Source organism: Molothrus aeneus, chromosome 2 (assembly GCF_037042795.1).
Source record: "Molothrus aeneus isolate 106 chromosome 2, BPBGC_Maene_1.0, whole genome shotgun sequence".
In the NCBI taxonomy this organism is placed as follows: Eukaryota; Metazoa; Chordata; class Aves; order Passeriformes; family Icteridae; genus Molothrus; species Molothrus aeneus.
Window position 1 is genome coordinate 96919665 of NC_089647.1, and position 25321 is coordinate 96944985.

At 40.8% G+C, this 25321-nt stretch overlaps 1 protein-coding gene across 1 annotated transcript in view; it reads left to right on the plus strand.

Annotated features, from left to right (window-relative positions):
- The window catches only part of SHROOM2 (shroom family member 2), a 116116-nt gene that overhangs the window by 76628 nt on the left and 14167 nt on the right, over positions 1–25321 (plus strand). The window contains exons 4-6 of the mRNA XM_066545345.1: positions 53–2693; positions 4572–4675; positions 21957–22706. Of these exons, the coding sequence (XP_066401442.1) occupies positions 53–2693; positions 4572–4675; positions 21957–22706 (3495 nt within the window). The remainder of the gene's footprint in view (positions 1–52; positions 2694–4571; positions 4676–21956; positions 22707–25321) is intronic.

Here is a 25321-nt window from a genome sequence, read left to right on the forward strand (position 1 = left end):
GACATTTTTTAAATTTATTCTGACACTTTTTTTGTTTGTTTGTTTCCTTCAGTAGCTGTTCTTCTCATGACTTGTCAAACTCATGGGATCAGTCAAGTCTATACCGCACTTCTGACCAATTCAGCTCTTTGGGAAGTATGGACAGCTGGGACCACACTCCCCAAGTAGCCCAGTATGGAAGACTTTCTTCTGCAAGGTCTAATAGTAGCATTGATCATCTAGGGAGCCAAAGTAAGCGGGATTCAGCCTATGGATCTTTCTCCACAAGTTCTAGCACCCCTGACCACACTCTGTCCAATGCAGACACCTCTTCAACAGAGAACATGCTTTACAAAGTGGGGCCCTGGGAGACTGCTAAGCATGGAAGCAAGTCTGGACAGTTTTTGAATGACAGCAGTGGAACAGAGGACAAACCTGGGTATTTGCCAGCTCCCATCCAATATGAGAACAACAGGAGTCCTAGAACAGAGGAACACCCAGATGGCAAGCTCACTAGCTCAGGAAGATCCAGTTTTGGACCTGTCTGGTACGTTCCTGATAAAAAGAGGTCTTCATCTCCTCCCCCGCCACCTCCACCTCTTCGTAGTGACAGCTTTGCTGCCACCAAGGGCCACGAGAAAGCCCAGGGCCCTGTGTACTCAGAGGGTGCCAGCACACAGCACTTTACAGCCCTGAACCGATCGCAGCCCAGGAGTGACTGGAGTTTGGAAACTGCAGAGCAGCAGCGACGGCCCTCCAGAGCATGTGACAAGAGGATCAGCAGCTCAAATTACAAATCTGATCTCAGTTCAGAACACACTTTTTCTTCAGCTGGTGATAAGTACAGCAGTAATGCAGGAACTGTGAACAAACTGCAGCCATCCTTGTCCAGCACCGACATAAGGTTTGCACAGTCGGCTTACTCGTACCACCACCAGCACCAGTACAGCGATGAAAGCACCTTTTATCACAGTGCAAGAACCTTAGCTGCACCTAAAGATCAGCAACATTACCTGTCCTACAGTGGCATTCAGGAGTTAACTACAGATCATTTTCATGGCTACAGTCCAAACCAAGCCAGTCTGCTCAACACTTCCTCTTTGAACAGTGCTGCTGAACAGAAGGTGGACAACACTGGACAAAGTCGATATTATTGTGTGACAGCAAAACAGCCTGCTCAGGGAAGCTCAAAGCCACTACAACTCAAGGATGACAGCTGGAAACCTGCAGTGGGAACTGATTTGCCACTTGGACCTCATGAAAATTCTGCAGTTATTACAATGGCCCCAAACCCAAAATACTATCTACCTCAACAGTCTATTGAACCCTCACTGACAAGGTGTGAGAACAGTAGTCATTACCCAGTGGACAGAGAGGGAGATGCTAAGTGTGCTGTAGTAGAAGAATCTAAAAAACCTAATCATACTGAAAAATCTGGACAAAAGAAAAGCTGTGAGAACAGCTCTGAGGAAAGTGAAACTAGGCATGGTCAGCAGGAGTATGTAAAGGGCTGTGTCCTTACCACTGAAAACAGATCTGCTCAGAAAGATTTTAGGTGGGGGAGAGATGAGAGTAGCAAGATTTCTCCTCAGAGGACGCCAATGTTGCACTCTTTAGCTCAGGAAGGGAAAAAACAGTCTGACAACAACCCAGAAGTGGTATCAGAACGACAGACCTCATTTGACACTCACCTGTCTAAACAGGCACGAAGGAGTGATCGTTTTGCAACAACCCTCAGAAATGAGATCCAAATGAGAAGAGCAAAGCTGCAGAAAAGTAGAAGTACTGCTACACTAGTAGGGTCATCTGAAACAGAGGAGTGCAGTGAGACCTGGAAACCAGATTCAACAGGGAATGTCATCGCATCCCCCGACACAAACTTTACCAGCACCTACAAAGATCACCTGAAGGAAGCCCAGGCCAGGGTTCTGAGCGCGACGTCCTTCAAACGCCGGGACTTGGAGCCCAGCCCCGCTGAGTATCTCCCCAGGTCACCTGAGCGGAAAACTGGTAGTTACAACTCTTCATTACTGGCTTTGGTTTCTGAAGATACCTCTGGATTCCTTGAGGCTACACAAGCCAAACCAAATCCTACAGGGAGTGGCACTCATCACGTTTCTCGGATTGGAGCCAGGAAGAGGTTCACAACGGAGCAAAAACTGAAGTCATACTCAGAACCAGAGAAGATGAACGAGGTGGGCATGTCAGAGGATGAACGCCATGCTCATTGCCGTCCAAACGTATCAGAAGAAGCCCTGGGTTCATTTGCAGACAGGTGGAAATTTTTTGAAGAAACAAGTAAGCCTGCATTTAGAAAATCATCACAGAAACCAGGTCCCCATGGTCTGGCAGAGGGACAGCCTGAGAGGCCAGATAGGAAAGCACAAGAGGGAGAGGAGCTCTGGTATGAAAGAAGAGATCGAGTAGCCTCTGTTGGACCTGAAACTGCTCATGCTTCAAAAGATAGTGTCCACCATAGCAGCAGCAATAGGGCTGCTGAGAGGATTGGGAAATCTGCACAGCCACGGCGCCTGGAAACCTTTGCAGAGTATGAGGCATCGTGGAAGGAGCAGTGGAAGCCAGTAGAGCCAAGGGGCTCAGGAAGGTACCACTCAGCTGATAATATCCTCGATACAGGCCATGAACAGCATGGGAAATCCCAATACTCCCATGAGAGGTCTAGATCATCCCCTTCCACTGATTTCTACAAACAGGTACACATATCTTTTGCATTATCCTTTAAGTTGCCTAGTGTGGTGGAGGACAGTAGAGGAAAGGAGGGGAAAAGAGAATTTTTATGTCAATTTCCAATTTAGGAACACTATGTAATAGTGGTATTTGACTTTTGTCAGAAAAGGAGTAAATGTTATAGGTAGCTATCTTAAGTAAAACGAGGAAGATCAAAGTTTGTGCTGCACAAGAGCAATTGGATCAAAATAATTTCTTGTGTGTTGTAGTTGGATAGAAAAAAATATGATTCATTTGCTAATACCCTCTTTTTTACAATACATATTTTGAAGGTTCAAAGAAATTTTCCCCCAGACTTATTTTTTCATTGGTGTGGCTGTATTCCCTGTTTGAATTCTCTGAAACGATGAAGAAAAGTGTTCCACGTGTAAATAATACATACTTTGTTTAATTTTTTGATGGTCTAATAATTTCCATGGATTTCCTCTTTTTCTAAACTTGCTTCATGCAAAATTTCATAGGACTTCTGCCTGAAAAAGTTTAGAGATTACAAATATGCCTATTAATGCTAAAGCCACAGCAACAATGAAACTGCTTAATGTTTTGTTTTATGTCAGTTTGCTTGATTTAAGATGTATACATTTATTCCGTAGAGAGATTCCAAAAGTCTGTTCAACTTGCAAGTAAATATTACGTTAATTTTTAACCAATAGGGCCAGGCAATGGTTGGCAGGTGGCACTGGAAGCAAACAGAGAAACCAAGTCTCTTTAGTTCTCTGTTAAAAGATGTTGTTCAAGCTACTATGAGATTGCCTGATATGTATAAGGAATCATAGTGTGTTCAACCTGTGTTGAACTTTGCCTTCTGCAGGAATAGAATTGAAGCAAAGCAGTTGTATATTACTTCTTCTGTATTTTTCCCCTTTTAATAAAAACATTGCATACATACATACACAGTTCACCTCTGTGTGTGTGTGTAGACATGGAGTAGAAAAATGTTGATCTCTGAAAGTTGTTGAGTGTCTTTCCATAAGTTTTTTGTGTCTTTAAGTTTGGGAAAAATTCTTTTTGAACTCTATGTGCAGACTTAACTATGTGGATAATTTACTAGGGTAGGGATTGGAAGCACTGACAATATTCACCTGGAAGTTACTCTGAAAATTAAGTTCTCTGAATTATTAAATAATTGCCTACCCAGGCAATAATCTATTCCCTGTATGCATTTCTGGTTTATTAGTCAGTGCTCTTAAGTTCAGTATAGACCTCCTGGGGCAAAAAGCAGACACCTGTTTAGGCACCTGGAAAATATGGTGATAAGTGCATTGAAGATGCCTACAAGAGACTGAAGTAAATAAAGATGTTGTGATTCAGATGATTCCAGTGCTAATGTGCAATTAAATTTCCTGTAGGTTCAGTGTTTGTAATGCAAAGCTATGCTTTGGGTGGGGTTGTTTGAAGATAGGGAGATAATAACGTTCTGGAACAGCACTGTTGGTGTTGTACTGAGAAACTGAAGTACTCACATGGGGATTCACAATCTGGTGCATACTTGCATCTCCTAAAATGTGAGCAACTCTTCTGCAACTTCTGTGCCTCTTTTTTTTGGTTTGTTTTTGTTTTTGCCAAAGGGAAGTTGCAAACGTTTATAAAAATGTTAAGCTCTTCTATAGATCAGCAGAGCAGAGCAGCAAGGCGAGCACTGCCAGGTCGGGAGTGCAGCGCAGGAGGTCACAGAGCACGCTGTACTGCTTAAAACCAAACAAGCTTAAAACATGCTATGCTGTTGACTTCATGTGTATTTGAACAGAGCAAACCCACAAATAAGAGGTTCCATAATCACAGATTTTTTGGGAGTCTGAAACACGATGACTTGGTTTCTTACTTGTACTACAAACCTCTTTTAGGAAGTATCAGTTGAAGTAAGGAGGCAAGCAGAGGATTTAAAGGAAGATGGGGAGTGTATTTTCTCTAACATTAACAAACTGGATGAGAGGAACTGCACTGTAAGGTAAGTACAGTGTTTCTTAATTTCTCTCTCTAAAAGATTTGGTTTTGACCAATCTTTTTGACAAATTTCTGTGATCTGATCTTTTCCTGACTCAAACTGCAAGTTCTGCTGTGATGATTTCAGAGTTTCTGCAGTGCCTTCTTCCCTTATTTCCCTTCTTCTGCCCAAATAGTTCAATGTGCATGATAGAATTAACGTTGGGACTGAAATTTTTGGGGACTCTAGTGTGAGCTTAAAGACGTTGTTTAGTGTTGAGCATATTATAGTTTGTTCAAAGGCAGTTGATTCTTATTTGTGTGCATGAATTATTTGTGTGATAGTTATGGGTGTTTTGGGGGTAGATGGGGGCCCTGGGGTTCCCCAAAAGGGATTTCCAGTATTATCCTTGCAAAGACAGAATGCTGCTGAAACACAGTAGTACTGTAAATTGGTCTTTGCTTTTCTTGTGGCTTTACAGAATACAGTGCATGAATAGAAGACAGTAAAATTTGTTTCACTGTTTGAAGAGCTCAGATTTTCTCTGTTAATCCATGTATTAATATATATACAATGTTTTCAAAGGTGTGACTGTATGCACAGTGTGGTTTAAATCCATTAAAGGTCTAGCATGCTGAGGGTTGTCCTCGTCCTGGCCCTGATGTGGTGTAAGCAGTGATTTCAGATGTGGTGTAAGCAGTGATTTCAGATGTGGTGTAAGCAGTGATTTCAGCAATCGCTGATTCTGCGGCTTCTGAAGCCCAGCTGAGGTTGTGCACATGCTGCTGCTGCCAGGTCTGACAGCTCTGGGTTTCATAACAGAGGGAACCCATGCATAGGAAAAAAGAACCTCTGTAGGCTTTCCTCAGTTCTGTAAGTGGTATTAATCCCTCCAGGGAGAGGAAATTATGAACTATAGCGAACACACACTCTAGCTGTGACCCTAAAACCATGTAAAAAGTTAGTATTTATTTGTTGGTTCATATGATTGTATTTTGCATTGCTTATGGCTTAGCTGAAGAGACCACCCCCTGTTTTTGTAGTGTTTGGTAGCCCTTTGCACTTAGGGCAGCGATTCCCAGATGAGCAGCCCCGGAGGGTGGAGTGTGCGCGCCCCGTGGGGAGGCGGCGGGGAGGGCAGGAGGGGCGGGCACGATGCGGGAGCGGCCGCGCTGCTGTGGGCGGGCAGCAGCTCCGGACGAGTGAAATGCTTCCCATCTACCATTATTCACAAAAGCATGTGAATAATACTCCTACGCCAGCATTTTAGCAGTGTTTGTGCAGCACAATTCTTGCTTTATAATCATGGAATCCATAACAATCACATGACTGGGCACCAGCTGCAGTAACTTTTTTTTCAGCTGGAGCCCATTTTGACATACTATTTCAGATGTGGTATTTGGCTATTTTCGTGCATTACAGAAGGTTTTGTGAAATGGTCTCTTTGTCTCAACATTGATATGCAGAGGCTTGATATGCCTTCTGTATTCAAAAAACTGATTAAAATCCCTCATTTAGGCATTTAATTCCTGTGTTGTGAACTACCGCTGCGTGATAATGAATGGCTGCCTTATGGGAAAGAATATATATTTCCGTGTGCTCCTGTTTTACAAGGCATTCTTGTGCTCAAAAGGAACTGGCCTCATGGCATGGATTTTATGATCATTTTATGATATGAGCTGCCCTAAAGGCATTTAGCTTTCTATTTTTAAAATCTAGCAATCTGCAAATGGCTAGCAAATCTACCTAATTCAGGGTATATTCTAGAACATGAATAGTAACCAAATCTGAGGTCTTCCTTATGGTCATATTTAATACCCTATTTTAAAATTTATGTTTGGATTAAATAGCTGGCAGCTGTTACTCTGTGCTACTGAGACCTGTGTGCTATGGTGGCCTTTGTGCTACCAAAGTCAGTGTGATGGGGCTGAACACAGGAGTGGCCCTTCTGCACTTGTGGGCATGAGATTTGCAGGAACCCAAGCTGAGAGACACCTGTGGAGTCCATGGGTACTTTCTCCAGGTTAGAGACTGTCCTACACTACAGGGTGCCTCTGTTCAGTTGTTTTGAGAAATGAAAACAATATTAACTTGAAATAAACTTTGAATAGCGACCACTTACAGCTTACCTGATTATTTTCCTCAGAAATATGAAATACGAGTTTTTTTAAATGCACTGACTCTAGAATGAAAAAGGGTTAGAATACTGTAACAGCAAATGGCTTTTTAAAAACAAACAAACAAAAATAAAGATGTTTGATTTTTTTTTCTCCTGAGCATTTTGCTACAGTATTTTCTTGGCTGTTCTTTTTTAGCACACAATTGTAAAATGTAAATTAACAGTACTATGAAAAATTGGGGGCAGGAGGGAGGGGGTGGTGTGTGAGTGTTGAGTTGATGAAGATAGTTTGTGAACCTCTTTTATCTTTGAGCTCTGTTTTTCCCCTCTGAGGTTACTGAGTGCTTCCAGTGAATTCAGGTTGTTTCATCTCCCTTTTTAGAACAGCTGCACCACGTTCTTCTGAACTGCAGTATTTAATAGTTTAGGGTATTACTTTTGTAGGAAGAGAAAATAGTGGTCCATAGCAGCCATTGTCATCTCTTATGGAAGAACCAAACCACTCTTGTTAGGAATTTAAAGGGACGCAGTCATCTAACACGAGATGAGTGTTTTATACCGAGGGGTTGCTGTGATTCTATGGATGTTCTTAACTTTAGGACAGCTTAAAAGTATTATACAGTTTGGCTGATCTGTAAAACAAAAAAATGCTGCTTTTTTATTTTTGTTGTGCCTCTTTCTATTTCAAATTAGTTACAAAAGCTTACCTTTTTACAGATCTGAAGTCTGTGCTTCTTTAAGCATGTCTCTCTTTCTGCATTTGTAAGATTACTTAAACTGATTATATAATTGCCTTCCTTATAGAAGTCTTCACAATTTCTAAGCTGAAATAGACTTTCAAAAAGTTAAAGAAGGAAATGAATGCTCTGACCAGTAGTCTCTGGCTTCCTGCAGTATGACATGCACACATAAGTCATTCTGCATCAGAAGACTCATGCTTTATGATCTAATACTTAAGATTACCATCTACTAGAGATGTTTACAGCCATTGCCATTATTTACTTTCTAAGAACATTTGACTACTAGCTCTATTAATTTGTTCCTGTGATGTCTATTAAAGTTACATAACTTCAAAAAGTGAAAAAGGATATCTGAGATCACAGGCTGCAGAAAATATTTCAACATTTAATAGATGTCAAGTCCAAGAGCATATGCATGTTAAGTGTAGGACCACAGTGTGACTCAACTCTAATTAAACACTGTAAAACACTTTCAGTGTTTTCATACCTTAGTAGTTACTCCTATTTGAGTTGAGCTCTTGAAGACAGAGGAACAACCTTTACAATACAAAACCAAAATAAAAATAATTTCTTAATGCTTAAGTTGTCCTAAATGCCCAAGTATAATGTTCTAGAAAAATCTTTGATAATCCAGAAACAGGAGCCTATAGACATGTTCCTAAGTTTTTTATTAGACTCTTTACAAAGAAGATTTTTCAACACCTGGTGAATATCTAGGCTCCATACTCACCAAGAGGAGCAGCAAATTATTGTGCAAGGAAGGAGGAGGACTTTCAGCAGCACAGGAATATGACTGACCTTATGTCTTCTGAACTGAGTGAGATGGAAAAGAATTTAAAAGTTACCAGTCATCCATTTGTGTCTGTGTTTATCTGTATCATGCATATGTGGATATTTGTGTGTATATATATACAGACATATATAATATACATGTATATTGATAGTTATTTCTCTTAGCTTTTTCTGATTTGTGACCGTTATAGGGGTTGGGGTTTACATATCTATGAGGACTGATTAACAGTGGGGAAAAAAACCCCAACAATCCACAATACACATTTGGACAAATTAGTTTCTTCATTTCCTTAGACAATGGTAGATGGTGTCAATTATTCATTGGAAAGATTCTTAGAAACTACAGTTTTTCATAACTTCAGAAATTTTAAATTCTACATTTTATTTGGGTTTCTTTTACTGTGATGTCAAAGAAATTAACAGAGTACCAATATACAGTGTTAGGATCAGCTTAACTAGGAACTGAGCTACTGAAATACAATAGTTGAAGCCTTGGAGGTTTTTATATGTAGCAAAAGGGCCATTTCCTTAAATAGTTAACAAGAACTTTTGCCAGCATTGTGTTGCATATCTATTTTAAACTTCTTTATTAAGAATCATAAAGCCCTAGAATAGTTCAGTTTGGAAGGGACCTTAAAAATCATCGAGTTCCAACCCTCCTGCCATGGCCAGGGAGCTTTCCACTAGACCAGGTTATTCAGAGCCTCATCCAGCCTGGTCATTGACACCTCCAGGGAGTCTACAGCTTCTCTGGATAACCTGTTCCAGTGCCTCACCACCCTCACAGTAAAGAGTTTCCTTCTAATACCTAATCTAAACCTGCCTCCCTCCATGTTAAGGCCATTCCCCCTTGTCCTATCATTCATGCCTTTGTGAAAAGTCTCTCTCCAGTTTTTTGGTAGCCCCCTTAAGGTACTGGAAGGTGCTGTAAGGTCTCCCTAGAGCCTTTTCTTCTCCAGCTGAACAGCCCCAACTCTCTCAGCTTGTCCTCAATGAGATGTTCCAGTCCTGTGGTCATAGTAGTGGCCCTCCTCTGGACACATTCCAGCAGGGCCACATTTTTCTTCTTTTGGGAGCCCTAGAGCTGAATACAGTAATCAAGGTGGGGTTTTGCAAAAGCAGAGTAGAGGGGGAGAATTCCCCTCCCTTGACCTGCTGGCCAGACTGCTTTTGATGTAGCCATTTGGCTTTCTGAGCTGGGAGCGCACACTGCCAATTCATGATTGAGCTTTTTGTCCACAAACGCCCCCAAATCTTTCTCCCCAAGGCTGGTCTTGGTCCATTCTCAGCCTGAACTTCTGTTTGGGATTGCCCTGACCCATGGGCAGAACCTGGCACTTGGCCTTGTTGACCTTCATGAGGTCAACAATAAATTACTCATTTATTGTTGCAATTAACAGGCAATCTGTGAGTTGCTTTTCCTGATTGAACATTGCAGGACAAGTAAGTCTCAGGCATTGAAGGACTTACCAAGCCATTACCAGAGCTATGTAAACAAAATGTTTTCTCCCTTTTCTGTGTGAGGAAGAAATAGTATGATCTTGTGCAACTGCTTCCTTAGAAATCAGTGGAAAAATTACTTAGGCAAACATTTCACGCATGTGTTAACAAGGTCCACAGAGCTTTCTCTTCTCCAGGCTGAACAATTCCAACTCTCTCATCATGTCTTCACAGGAGAGGTGTTCCATCCCTCTGTCACCTCCCTGGCACTCCTCTGGACTTGCTCCAGCAGGTCCATGTCCTTAGCATTTCTTTATCATGAGATACAGATTATTAAGGCATTTCTCAGACCTTTTTTTTTTGCCAGTGTTGTCATTGTGTGTGACATATAGCAATGACACAGTACAGTCTGGGCTGCTAAAAGTTTGTATTTTGTTTGAAAATGGGAAAAACCTACTGTAGCTCTTCCTGTGCATATAGAGGAGAGTGAGCATCTATTCATATATGAGAAACCCCTGTAACCTTTCATCTTCCTTAGGTTTCTGTGAATGTTTATAATTAGTACAAGTTTCACTGCCATGAACTTTCAGTGTACTGGTGTATGTGACTGACTACTAATAGTTACATAAATATCTCACTCTGAGACAGTGGAACCTTGAATCACTGGTGCACAATGGCAGCTGATGGGTGTCAGTGCTTAAAGGCAGGCCAAAGGTCTACCTAGACAGGGTTTTTTTCTCCATGTGAGCCAGCAGCAGATGCTTGGAGGGGCAAACAGAAAAGCAGGGCAAACCAGGAGCCATGCAGCTGGGTATCTTGCCAAGCCTCTGCTGGTTTGCCTATCTTTGAGCTTTGTTTTATCTTAGGGGGTTTGTTTAGTTTGTTACTGCTGTGAAGTACAAAGATTGTATGTTCCTAGAACAGTCTGTGAAATTCAGCTTTTCCTTCTTGTGTAGCAGTAATTTTTGTTTTACATCATTGTAAAGGTTGATGAAGTACAGGGAAATCTCTCCTGTGGGTTACTTTGCATTTATTAAATCTGAATAATTTCCTCATAGCAGCAACTGCTGCCACCTAGTTTTTCACCCCTTTTGTGAATCATCTATATCTAATGAGTTCTGATGTGGATGATGTGATGAGATGAGTGAGGACTCTGTCTCATGGGAGTCAAATTTTTAAGAGCCTCAGGTGAGATTAAATTAAATTTAATTTAATTTTCTAACTCATCTAAAAATCCAGCATCTGTCATCCAGATCACTCTTGTCCCTATGTGTAGTTACTCTAAGATTGGTAGTGCATCCAAGACATACCTTTTCTACACATGCCCAAATTATTCTTTGTCAATTTTACTCATTAGTGCAGCTGCTAAATCTCTTAATAAAATTTCTACTTTTTTGCTTATTTCAGATGTTAAGTTCATGATTCTGAAGTTCTCCAGATTCATAGTGAGATTTTTTTTATTCTTGCTCTCTTTCCCTCATTCTTTCTCTTCAGCACCCTCACACCTTCCCTCCCCCAACAGTGAATGTGTCACTGTGCTCGAGCAGCTGTCCAAGTATTACAGGAGTGGGTGGCTGTGCATCACAGATCCCAGTTCAGCAACTTCCTGTGGAAGATTCAGGTGATTGTCATATGGCCCAGGTAGCTTATGACAGCCCACTCCTAATGGTGTGCAGCATCTGAAAATAGTTCCTGCAAAGGCTGTTCTTGCTTGTGGAGTTGTGAAGGGGAGACCGTGTCCATTTTTTGCTGCAGCCTTATTTTCTTTGTATTCTTACTCTTGTACTTTCATCCCTCCAATCTGTTTGGCAGATATCTGTGTTTGAAGAAGTGCTTTTTTCCCCTATTTTTTTTAAATCCTAACACTTCTAAGGATTTGTACCTCAGCTTTTGTTTTAAAATTTCTTTATTTACCATATTTTGCTTATGCATCTGCTTTGCTAGGTTAGTTCTGGATTTTCCTCATTTGAGTAGGACCTAAGTTCTCTGGGGGATGTTCCTTTTAATTCCTATTTAATTCAACCTTTAGAGGAGGGCAGAGAGAGGGAAGGAAGAACGGTGGTTGGGTGTTTCAGTAGGTGTTACACATTTCCTCTGAGTTTCATATATTGTATCTTCAGTTGCATGTTATCTCTTAGCATTATACCATCTGGCTTGTTATCTTAAAAAATATTCATCTCATGCATGGAAATGTCTTTTTCAGAATTAAATACCACTGTGTGGATTCTTAATCTTTCAAAAAAGATTTCTCTAAATGCATATGGCCACTGGCACAGGGTAGCTCTTCAAATAGTAAAGTTTTGAACCAGATTCTTCCCATGCCTCAGGATCAAGGCAGAAGTTGCATGATAAATTGTCCCACTTGTAGTCTTTTTCTTCCTCTTGTTGTCCATTTTAAAACTTCCAGGCTAGATGAGCTGAGAGATGTGTGGGCATCTTCATAAGCATCACAAATGCATTATTTTGGGATTTGGAGGCTGGTTGTGGCTAAATAAATTGTTGGAACTTGCAGGCTCCTGCCACTGCCTCCCCATTCCTCACTCTGCTGGCAGCCGGCGGCTGTCAGGTGTGCGTCCTGCAGATCACTGCGATGCTCCACTCGGGCTCACCAGCAGCTCAGTAATGGGTGCTGGACTGCCTCCAAAACCTGTGCTTGGTTTACACTACTACAGTAATACAGCCCTGTTTCTCCCCCATCCAATTGGTGCATTCTCCACACCCTTGAAAATGTGGACTCTCCCTCTACCTTTATTAGGTGAACTTTGAATCCCTGTTTCTAAACTTGAGGGTGGCTACCCTATCTCACATATCCCTTTTTTCTACTTGCAGCTTTTTGCTACCAAGTAAAATTATTTTTGCTTTAATTGCTCCTGGCACATCTGTTCTCCCTTTGCATGCAGTGTCAGCCAGGGGTATGTGAGGCCATCATGGGCTGATAAAAGGAAGTGTTGGAGGGTGGTTTCTTCTTAAGGAAAGTTTCCTCCTCTGCCCCTAAAGGTGTTACCAAGCATGAGTAGCTGGAAGAAGTCCTAAACATTATTCTGAACTTGAGTGTGAGTGAAAGAACACACAGAAGTGTTTGTGGAGAGAGAAACAGATAAATTTGTACACATTAGTTCATTTTTGTATTCTGGTTTGATCTTACTGCTTTTCCTGGAAAAAAGATTAGAATGAAAACCATCTAAAGATATTTTTTGTTGCATTGCTTGAAATTCAGCTATCTTCATGTAGCCCTGTTGAGTATGGAGATTTAGAGATAATGTAAGATGTAGTCTCCAGTGGTTAAAGTCATAAAAGCATCATGTGCTGATTCATTGTAGATTTTATTTTCCCTTAAGTTGCTTGATGAAAAGCATAATTGGAAATAGGTGATTGATTTGTCTCCTCAGTGTAGCAATTCATGCATTTCTGACATATGGAGTGGCTTTATGGTGTTCTGGTACTAAAAGCTAGCCTGTGAAATGTTCACTTTCTGCTATAAGCCCTTAGGCAACATGGTTATGGTTTGCTGTCACGCAGGAGACTGTTTATATCAGTAAATGTGAGTGAAGTTTTGTGCTAAAAAGTAATGTGGCAGCTATAGCTTCCATTTCTCTGCATGGACCAGCCAGACTTGCTGCAGTCTGTTAACCAGTTGTATTGTATTATGTAAACTGGAATTTTTTCTTGAAGTCATTTTCTCTCTCTGTTGAAATCAAATAGGCAGAAAAATTTTAGGGGAGGTTATTTACTGGATATCTGGCTGCTCTATGTGGTTTTGTGTACATTTTAAATAACATTTTCCTCTTAAAGTGGGTCATCTTTAAAATTATCTTTTCATACATATTAAAGCCTTATCCACAACTTTTCTATTAAGTCTTTAATGTGTTCTTGTAGATAAATTGAAAGGAGCTTGAGCTTTGCTCTGATGAAAGCCATGATGCCTTCTAAAGATGGAGCGTGGGGGTGGCAATGTGTTCATGCAGCATGAAAGCATTCAGTTCTTTCCCTGCAGAATCTCCTGCAAGAGAGGGCGCCTGTACACACAACACATGCAAAAAAATTCAGGCTGGAGGGCTGTTGATGAACTCTCTTCTCTAGAATTAGACTTGGTTATTTGAGTGTTGTTCAGAAAGGAACCTAGTGACACACTGATCTTTTAAAATCATTGTAAATAGTTAAAACTTGCAGAGCTGTAGTTGTGGACATGCAGATCATGATTTTCACAAATGAAAACCCTTAAAAAATTAAAGGACTTTTAAGTTTTGGGGGGTTTTTTTGTTGGTTTTTTTTTTTTTTTTAATAAGCAAATCCAGGAGGTGAGGGTGGGGGAAAGGAAAAGCTTTGAAGTCTCTGAGATCTTTTCCCTGAGGTCAGAAGTTTCTGGTGATGTAACATACAATACAGACTAAGCCTTCACTTATCAAGGTTAAAGTTGACAGAGCTTGTATGAACTTGTCAATCATAGGAAGCAGGCAAAAACAAGCCAGCTGTTGTAAGGCATGGCTTTGAAAATCCTCTGTGTTACAGTAAATGAGACGCAGAGGTTGAGACAGATTCAGTTCTGCAAGGCTTTCAAACTGGCTGGCACATTTGCAGGGATGCAAAGCTCACATATCCAGTGAATATGGGTAAAAAGCTGTAAATTCTGGTAAGATTGTCTTGTCTTTAGTGTTAAAGCATGAAAGAAATGGCTAGAAGTGTGTGCCTTATTTACCATTTTTTGTCAGTTGTGAACAGAAATTTGCAGTGTTAATTCATACAGTATTTCTTTTGTTCTTCAGGTCTTTGAGAATAGGCTGCATCTTCTGCCTCTATCAGCAAAAGCTACAGTAGCAAATTAGCAATGCTGCAATGCTTGGTACAGAATTTTATGTTGCTTAGTGCAATCGACTGCTGTGTTTGCTGATGGGTTGGGAGAACAGGGGGAAAACGTGAGTTAATTCCAGCTAAGATGCTCTGTGTGCATATGCTCGCACACACGCGCTGTTTTTAGCAGCTTTTGTTTTCACAGTTGGCATCATGCACACTGGAATTAGAAGGCAGTGCCTTTGGAAAATACTTGTTTTCTGGACTGAGGGCTGCAGTGCTGTTGTTGTGGCTCAGGGTGCCAGGCTCAGGGTTCCTCTCGGCTAGGGGTGGTGCGAGAGCTTTTCATCTTGTTATTTGCCTGGCAAGCCTGTTACTGTGAGTACAGGCTTGCACGGAGACCTTTCCACAGCAGCAGGAGCTGTTAGCTGGGAGTCTAAGAGAATTGGATGTGACTATCAGAAGCAAGCGGGTGAGTGTGGCTCAGAGTGAAGAGATGGCTATTGAAATGTGTGCATGCTAATTAATTTAAATAACTGATTTAGGATTTTTTTTTCCTTTAGAGATGAGCTAGCTATGTGTTCTTTTTTGGTGAGAGAATGCCTGTGAATCCCAGGTGACCTAGTTGTTATTCATAAAGTGTTTCATTTTATAGCTTGTCTTCTGTTACCTAATTCTTGTTCAGCTGCAAGCAGCTGTTTTCAGTAGTAATAGCAACAAGAAAATAGCAACAGCATTATCAGGACAAAAAAGTCTAAATGAAAAAAAAAATCAAAGGAGTGGCAACTGGAATGTAGGGGGTTTTTTAGTAAATTGACAAAACAATTATTCTTCTTTGAGCTTTTTTTTAATGTGACTGTGATTTCCTTGTTAGCAGTGTTGGAAAATATTGTCTTTTGTCTCTGCAATGGTTGCCATTTGTGTAATATGATGGTTCTCGTTATACTGTTGGGATATTCTGATGATTGAATTCAGTGTGTAAGTACTGAACACATTAACTGGCTGACTTGAGTAGAGGTAATTTTAATTCCATGCAGGTAATCCCCTGCGTGCTAGGAGAGTCATGCAATAGATAATAAGAATGCAGCCATAAAAATTACCTTTTATTGTTTATTTTTGATGTGCAGCAGAATGGAGGAGGGGCTTTTGTTTTCTGAACTAAGGAAAGGAAAGCATCGCTCCCCCTGCCCTTTCCCACAAGATTCTTCCCCTGTGCTGCTGTAAGAAATATAATTTTAATCAGGTTTTATTTTTGTTATGGGCCTATGTCTTTTGCTATTACCCATGACTGGCCTACATTCATCCATCAACATAACTTTGTCTATTTACTGCAGAATTTGAGTGGATGTGTTCTTTGTTATTTATTTATTTCTGATTTTCATGGGGAAAGAGGTAACATTTTTAGAGAGACAGAATGAGATAGGAAAACTCATTGCAGTGTGTATGTTGCCATGCAGGCAGGACAGGAGCGAAATTCTGGTGGGATCGATGGACTGGCAAGCAGTGTCTGTTATTGTATTTCATTCTGTGATAAAGCCAGGTGATAATGCAAGGGTTGTTAAGGTAGAGTGACATTTTGCTTTATCACATTGGGTGCAACAACTAAGCTGTATTTAGTGTGACTGACTAAACAGATAGCTGCCACTGAGGCACAGATAATGTTAACAGGCTTTCAGAGACAGAATCGAAGAACCAACACTCGCACCATGATAAACAGGTTGTAGCGTACCAGTGATGTGCTGTGGGATATACTTTGTGAAATATCTTACTAGTTTTGTACCTTCAGTTGTCTTCTGACAGGCCTTTTTTTCCCCCTTGAGAGAGAGAAAGCATTCCCTCATCACTCAGTATTCATTATTCTTTTCATCTTAATACGTGTTTTGGTTTAGGACCGTTTGCTTCAGTAGTGTTTCTTGGATGCTGGTTGCCATCATCTGCCTCTTCAGACCAAGGCAGTGGACAGCTCTGCTTCTTTGTAGTGGCTTGTATGCTCTGCCTCTTCATGGCATGACTGTTAGGGTACAGCCATCATGGTTCTTTAGAGGGTTCTTTATTCTCTGCATTTATCTTTTAAGATTTCTAAGTACTTTCATAAAGCTCTCATATAACATCTTTGGAATACGTTACATTGTCGCTATCTGATGGATAGATAGTGTGTGCTGTACTGACTCAGTAGTGAAAGCAGATAGAGAGTTCATCAGAAAATTAGCCAGGGGTGAAACAATTGCCCTGGTATTGCATGTCCAAACTGTGGTGCTGTGTTGTCAGTGTCTCCTGAGTATTCCAATAGTAAAACCATTTTAAGGGCTTAAGTTGTCCTGGACCCTCTGAAAAAAAAAGATAAGTAACAGAAGGGAGACATCTCTGTGCAAATGAAGTCCTGAGTCAAGTTGTAGTCCTCAGAGAACTCAGGTTTCATTCTAAGTTGGCTAAACTTGGTTGGCTTAATGGTTGTCTAAACACAGGTATCTCGTGAGACCTGAGATAGCCTAGCATATCCCACTTGCCTTCCACCTGCCTTCTCTTAGGGGAACTGATGCTTTTGAACCTTTAAAGTTTCTGAAATAATAGAAGACACCCATCATGCATTAGTTAGTGCTTATCAATATGGATCAAAATGTGGCATTAGATGGCAAATTTTTTCCTGAATTTCCAACAGTCTTGGAAACCCCATTCTAACTTCATAGCATTGTGTTGTCTCAAGCAGAACTATACTGGATAGAAGAAACTACCCTTTATTTGTGGATTATTGCAGAAGTGCTTTTGGATCCCAGTGTGCCATGTGACAGAAAAATACACAATGAAAACATAGTTTCAGCGCATGAAGTTCATAGCTTAAAAAGTATTGGCAAGAGCTGTGCCTATAAACAGGATTTTGTCATATGCAAAGACAGTATTTCCCAATTGCTTTAAGCCACATAGTTATCTGTTTCAAGCCAGGTCAGGTCCTTGATCCAGTTTTCTGTGGGGCTGTACAATTCCTACTGCTAGTATGCTGGAGAGAGCAGGAGAGCAAGCTCAAAGTGTCTAAGAAGGAGACTGCCTCTTCTGGCAGAGTATCTGCATATGGTCTCTTTGAAGGGACTGCAAAACTGTGGCCTTTATTTTGAGAGTGTTTGTTTTTGTAGGGGGAGGACTTTTATGGTAGAGTCATACTCAGGTATGAAGGCCTTTTTCCAGTGTAGCTTGTATTTCTTGAGAAGGAATTTAAATTAAATCAGAAACAGCCACTCCATTTGCTCTCCTTTGCCAGTGAGTTAGTGCAGGGCATATCATTGGTTACATAACAGTGCTTATGTTTTATGGTGAAACTTTTGCACAGAGGTCAGGTCTTTAACGAATGATACATTTTTCAAATGTTGGCTAATGCATTTTTGCAAAGCTTATCTAGTCTGGGATTTTGAAGTTGAAGCATCTCGTGGCACTGTTTGGGTTGGCCTGAAGTGTTCTCAAGAAACTGTAAATCAGACAGATAAAAATCAAACACACTGAGTTTATTGAAATCACTTTCATTTATTGAGATACAACATTGGCTATCTCTCTATCCAGATTTAGTCAAGTCTTGAGTATGGGGCAAATGAAGAAAATTATTTGGAGTTGTTTTTTATGGCAACCAAAAATGTTATTCTTCTGATAGGCATCTATGCATAATGATTCATTTTTGTAAATGCTCACTGACTCCACTGGCAGGCCCCAGGTTAATGTGTGTGTATGTGTATATGGTTTAACCTTCATGCAAGAGCTCACATTACTGTTACCTCTCTCTGGTTTGTTGGAATAGCCTGTTGTAGTCTTGCTTGGGGGACTAGAGGTGTCCAGGCTGGGGATGAGACCTGGGAGGTTTTTGCCCAGCTTATTCTTTACATGGCCTTTAATATTTCAGTCTTGAGTGTGTATGCCCCAAGCTAATGGGGCCAGAAGGAAACTGAGAGAGGTACTTGTCCATTTAGGTAGAAAGTACTTTGTGCCAGTATGGAGATCCACATTGCCACCCCCACTGCAGTAGGTGATGCTGGTGTGGCTGTGGCCACTGGGAAAGTGCAAGACACAGAGCAGAGCTCCTCCTGCATTCACTGATGAGTGCTCAGCCTCTTGTCTCTCTACACAGATCCCCTCTGGGAATGCTGAGCCCTCTGCTAAATGAGAGCTTCTCAAAAATATGAAGGACTGGTTTGTGTAACGAAGCAATTCCTTCTTTTCAGTCAGAAGCCTGCATTGGTTTTCTGCCTCCTGCCATTTAGATATGAAAGCTCCTACAGCAAAATACTAAAAACAAATGTGGTAGAAAAGACTCATGTTAGACTCCTGTACTAGACTCACCCTTGCTGAATACTACTTTGTAGCAATAACATAAGACTCTTAATTACACTTGCTTTGCAGCTGGGGTTAAGTGACTGGTGTAAGTTGCCTGGCAGTGAAAGCTGTAATGTGCCGTGCTGGGGTGGGGAATGTGCTGTGAGCTTTCCCCGTTCTGTTGTCTCAGAAAGGCTCCTGCAACTGGGGTAATTGTGGCATTGTATTATGGGAGTGGGGGAGCTTTGGGTTTGAAGATAACTAAGAGTTTAATGTTTTTGATGTTGGCTGGTTTGTTATCTAGAATGAAAATAGTAATTAAGTCAATTGTCATGTTTTCAGATGATTTAAAACTGTTCTGTCTCTCACTTTGTGATGTTTGGTTATAAATGATGAGTTCCTTTCAGTGGTATGTTATCTTTGCATAATCCTATGGGCCTCATTTCCAAACCAGCTGTATTCTGGGCAGATTATACATAATGCACTGACAAATAACAAGAAGTTTAGAGGACTTCTCAGTATTGATAATAATGTAACACCTTTGCAGGTTCTTGGCACTGTGTTCTCCTGGGGCTTGAAGCTTGTTTTCTTTTCCTCCTTTCTGAACAGTAAGCTTACATCTCTCCAAGATAATGTGATGAGCATGTTTTGCATGAAGATGCACTCACACTGAATGCAGTTTAGCTTCAGTGTTGAATGTAGCCACCACCTCTCCTCAGACCCATTTTGTGTGGCGCTGCAAAATTTTTTATTAATTTTGTGGAAGCTGTATGAAGTCATGTGTGTAATCTCTGAATTTTATCTCCATGTTTGCAAATATGGCATCTCTAAATTTCTCTCTGCTGTAATTCTTTATGTCCTTTTGCTCAGTTTTGGAAAGTGACAGGACTGGTAGAGCATTCATTATTTTTGAGCCAGATAAATATATATATATATATATATATATACACACCAATATATTGGTTACACGTTTTGTATATGCAGATGTGTCAGATTGGTGATGTTCTCTGTCCTGTTTGCTTCCACCAGCATTCCCAATCCCAATGTGCATGCCAAGTTCATGGCATACTTTGCAAACTGGCTGAGGTAATGCATGTAATTGATGTCTTTGCAACATTTTGTGTCATACCCTTGATTCTTCTGTGCATCTGAGAGCATCTGTGTTGCACTGTTCTTTGTTGTGGCTTATGGATGTGAAGATGAATTGGGAGGACTGAAGAGCTTTTGCACGGGTTAACAAGGAGAAAATTGTGCTGTTCATAGGTTATCTAGACAATGAAAAATGCTGGTTTAAGCACAGTATTTCATATGTAAGGCCTGCAGTCTTCATTTGGTAAATATTTCCATTAAAATTAGTGGATCTGTTTACAGGCCTGGTTCTGCTTACGTTGAACTCACTAGGGAAAATGAGCTGACTCTTGAGATGCCAAGATGCCGTGTAACCAAACCTGAATAGTATTGGTCTTTTGGGCCTTTTGTATAATTTTCTACTTCACAAGACTGTCCTTCATCTACTGTCAAAGGAGGAGTCGATAAATACTGTTCTGTAAATCAGAATTGACTCTGAATTTGTCAGACAACCTGAAGTTGTCTTAACCAACTACTCTTAGGTGAGAGCAATATGAAGAGACTTGAATGTCAACTACACTAATCTCTTCATTCATGTTAAATTTACAATTTACCGGTTAAAGTCGAATTTTAGGGTTTACACTTCACATGAGAGAGAGAGAAAGATTGTGTATGTGACTTCTCAGGAATCCACATCTAATCAGTCATCTTTCCATAAAATACTTCATTTTAAATATTTGTTTTAATTTAATTAAAATACAAATGCAGTGTGTAATTTTTTCTTTCTTCTAGAATTTACAACAGACTTTAATAGTTATTTCATGTATGTGCTTTTATCTCAAATTTTGTTTTCCTACACACTGGTGTTAACTGCCTATAGACAATCTCAAAACTGGTACAGTGATGTTAATAACATGTTTACATTGAAAAATTCAACTAAACTTTATTTTACAAATAGGCTGGGAAAGATGCCTCTTTCAGAGTTACCTCAAAAGAAGGCTTGGGCAGTGCATCACTACAGGATTACTATTTAAAAATACAGAGACCAGCACTGTCAGTAGCATAATTTACATTAGTAACTCTCTGAAGCCTTTGACTTCTTTGTTGCAGCTTGTTTTCTAAGCTCATAATGTCTCTTCAGCCTCCTTTAAAGCAGAGGGCAAACCAGTCTCCTCTCGGGGCTCCAGAGGTACTTTCTCCTGCCTTCTGCTCCTTCCCCACTTTGTCTTTTCTGGTGAGCACAAATGTTCTACGTGTTGTGTGGCAAAGGACAAGCATGGAACTGCGAAAGGCTGTTTCCTGACTAGAGAGAGAGTGTGAAACTGGAATAAACCCAAAACCATTTAGGATAAGATAAGGCCTTTTTGGCCATTGTTTGTCATTTGTGCTGACAGGGCAAAAGAAGTTCAACCTTAAAATAAATCTGACCAGAAAATAAATTTCTAAATTTTCTTTTCTGCCTTAATTCAGGAGATAGTGACTTTCCCCAATTTTTTAGCTTCAGCAAACATTTTGTTTGCTCTCATTTAATTTTTCAGCAGACACACAAAAATTCAACCTCCAGATTGATAATTAAAGTTCCTGGTATTCAGTTCACATTTTAAAATGTTACTGAAGTATTACTGCACCTAGATAAGCAAGCATGTTTCACATGCTTTGTTACTGACTATGGAGCAAGAAGAGAATTAAATTGGAATTTTTTTTAGAATTAAATAAAACTGGAGACGGTTTTGTTTTCTACCAACATTTGCTGTTTGGCTGTGCATTTAACTACGCTGTGCACAGTGCAGTGCCTCGGGTTACCCAGAGGTTGTGTCGCGTCCTGTGGCGCTCCATACCCTAATTTAGCCTGACATTATGTTTTGACTCATCACGTTAGATTAAGTACACCATGTGTGCCCATACATAAGAGGATGTTTTTGTGCTGTACACTTACCATAGATTGGAGGAGTTGGTGTTCAGTGTTGGATGTGATCTCGGTGCTCAAGCTTCCTGGGTTGGTGCATCGGCCTTGCACCAAAGGAAATAAATCAGCAGCATACTAAAAGCATGTTCTTTTCTTTAGGCAAGCTGACACAGGGGACCTGAGGGAAAGCCCACAAGAGAAGAGTGATCAACTGGACCAGAATTTAGGCCACAAGTGGAAGTCGTCTGTCAGACCTTTGCACGTGCAAGAACCTACAGTTCTGCCTCACGAGAGTCGGGGCAGGTCTGGGACATTGCCTAGTGACTACCGGTACTCTCAGGAAAATGTGAATGAGAAGAGCAAGGATCGTAGCCTGCCTCACCTGCCCTGCTCTGAGCCACAGACCTCTAAAGAGAACCACTCCTGTCAGTCCTGGGGCAAAGGAGAGGAAAACCATAGAACAGAGCCAGTGCCGCTGAACAAGAAGCGTGGACCTGCTCCTCAGAGGCCACCACCGCCTAAAAGAGACAAATACAGACGACCAGATATTTCTGCACCGTCGCTCGGCACCTCTTCTGAATCCCTGCTGGTGGCACCTGGCCGGCCCTTCCTGTCCTCATCCCCCAGCTCCACCCAGATCTTTGCCAGTCAATCCTCTCTCTGTCAGAGCCCTGCAGCTTTCAATGGAAGACTGAAGAGTGCTAATCCCCAGCAGCTCCAGAAAGTGTCATCCACAGAGAATGTTTGTCAGCACTTAGAAGAAAAAACACACCTTAAGTCTGAGTCTTCCAAGTATCGGTATCTTCAAAAACCTGGCATGGAGTCATCAAGGTCCCCTTCTCCCCAGTTTGCACCACAGAAGCTCACTGATAAACCTCCTGTGTCCCTACAGGATGAGAACCCAGCCAGGTACTAGATGTAACTCCTTTACTATTTTGTTAACACTTCTTGCCCACTTAGACCTTATTATTGATTGTCTTTTCATTTTCTTTACACATTCTTCAAGTTCATTAAGCATTGAGCCATTGCAGCATATTTTACAGACCACAGACTTGTGTGAAATTCCTTTTGGTACCATTAATGTCCTTCAGCTGGTCTGTGGTTTCTTTTAGTTGACTTGTGCTGCCCAGGTGTTACACCTGGTAGTTAGTAGAAAATGAAAGGGGACGGTCTAAGGGATTTTCCTCTGAATGTACAGGCAAAGTCAGAAAAGTCCCTGTCATCATTTCCCCTACCTGAGTCTGTATATAAACATGAATCAGTGTAGGGAGGGACAAAGCAGATGTGGGAAGGGAAGCTGGATCCTTTGTGAGAACATCTGTTTTAAAAACACACAGAGTAATATACACTTGCCAAATCATGACTGGTTTTATGTTGCTTTTACAGTGAAATGTGGCACTTCAGGTTGTCTGTGGAGGGGTCCTCAACACTTTATGTTGACAAGGACTGAACACTCAGTAGGAGATTGTCAGTCGTTTCCCAGGGTAGATAAACTCAGAATTGGACAACTGACTGGAATTAATGGATTTGCTGCATCTGTCATATGCTGCTAACATCATAAAAGGTTATTCTCCCACAAGATAACACACTCTTCCAGGAAGCTCAGGAATCTTGGTTTTCATAAATCCTTCAGCACTATAATTCATGGTTAAAGAATGAAAACAAAACCTCTAAATTCTTGCAGAGGTTGCTTCTCTGAGCAAAAGCAGTTGGCATGGCTTTACTCTAATGTGAATGGTTGAACAAACTCAGGCTGTTTTCCATTTTGCCTAATGACATGAAAACATGAATCACTTTTTTTTCCTAAATAAGCCTTAATGTTTTTCCCCTTACAACTGGAGGAAAAAATGAGGTTTCATTCTGCTGTGTTTTTAACATGAAGTAATTAATATCATTTACAATGAAAAGTGCAATATGTCATATGAACCCTAGAATCCATGTGCTAAGGTAGATGGCAATAATGACTTCCTTAATATTTTGCTTTGACTTCCTTAATGTATTACTTTATGAAGAGATACGAAGGATGTGTAGAAAGGCAATTGTATTTGTCCTTCCTTTTTGCTAAGCTTTAATATTGAAATGAGCACTGAGGTGTGCCTAATTTTATGCCCATAGCTGAAAGATTAAATACTTACCCTGAGAATCTTTTGCTAACATTTAAAATTCTTAGGCCCAGACAGCTCTTGTTTGCACACAATGTATTGTCCCCAGTTAATAATTAAATTACTCACTAAAACAGGTTTGGCCAAAAAGGACAAGTGTGGCGGCCATACCTCAGAACTTTTGATATGGTGTTTATTTCATATGAATAAAATATGTTAAGTAGGTTTATCTTAATATGTAGTTAATCAGATTTGGCTTATAATTTCTGTTGGCTCCTTGTGTAGGAGTGTTTGGACATGCCTCTTTGCATGCTGGGGCAGCTAATGTTGCATGGTGTTAGCTTATAGCTTTTGTACTCTCTTAAGAGAAGTGTCTTGTTCATCGGCAGGCCAAAGTGAGTGTGTGTGCAGGGTTTCCCACAGTGATAGAACATTACTGTGTGCTGTGCTGATGGTGTACTGTACACCAGTGGTGTACACAACTCAGCTATTGCCAAAAACAGCTGTTTAGCAGCAGCAAAGCTGAAAAGAGTGCATCAACAGATTTCCACTAAACCTAAACTAACGTCAAGGAGGGACTGTGGTTGGGTTAAGCTTTGGAATGTCCACAAGCAGAGTTGCTGCAAGTCAAAATTTCATGCTGCTTTCCCACAAATGGCAAAGCTTCAGAAATCAGCAGGGTAGTGATTGCAGAAACAGAATTTTTGAAGCACCTGGTGTTGAACTGTCTTTGCTTTTACTGACAGTGATCGATTTAATGATGCCTTAAGTTTTTGGAAAGTTATTGACTAGGCTGAGAGGAATGTACTCAAAGTCTCAAAACAGATGCTGTGCATTTTAGATGAAGAATTGCACTCAGCTCACTTCTTTCCCATACATGCATTTATCTTCTATTTCCCCCAAATTCCAAAATATGTTCCTCTTCACATTCTAATGGAGCTTCAAATGTGTGGGCTTTAATTAAAATAAGCAAAAGAAAGGATTGGGAGTGGTGGCTGGGCACTGCCCAGCTCTGCTGCAGTCAGGAGGAGAGTCCCAGTCTGCAGCTGGGGAGCTGGGTCGAAGCAGTGGGCACAGAAATGAGCTCTTCAAAGTGACAGTCCCCTTGAATGAAAACAGCCTGATGAAATGGAGTGGGGAGGTTCAGCATGGGCTGGAAACCTGCCCCAGGAGTTGGATCAGTATGTCACAGCATATCCACAAAGCACTTGTGGAAAGTAAATACCTACTGGGGGGGCTGCACGTTCATTCCGAGGCAAATGTACCTTTAAAATACAAGATACAAAATTGTCAAGTCAAACAGATTCTGCTGTTACCAACAGTGGAAAAGGTACACACTTAGAGGAAAATAGCTGTAGTATGTCTTGGTCACTTATCTGAAAGGCAGCAAGCTACCCAGCCAGATGAAACCAGATATTTTAG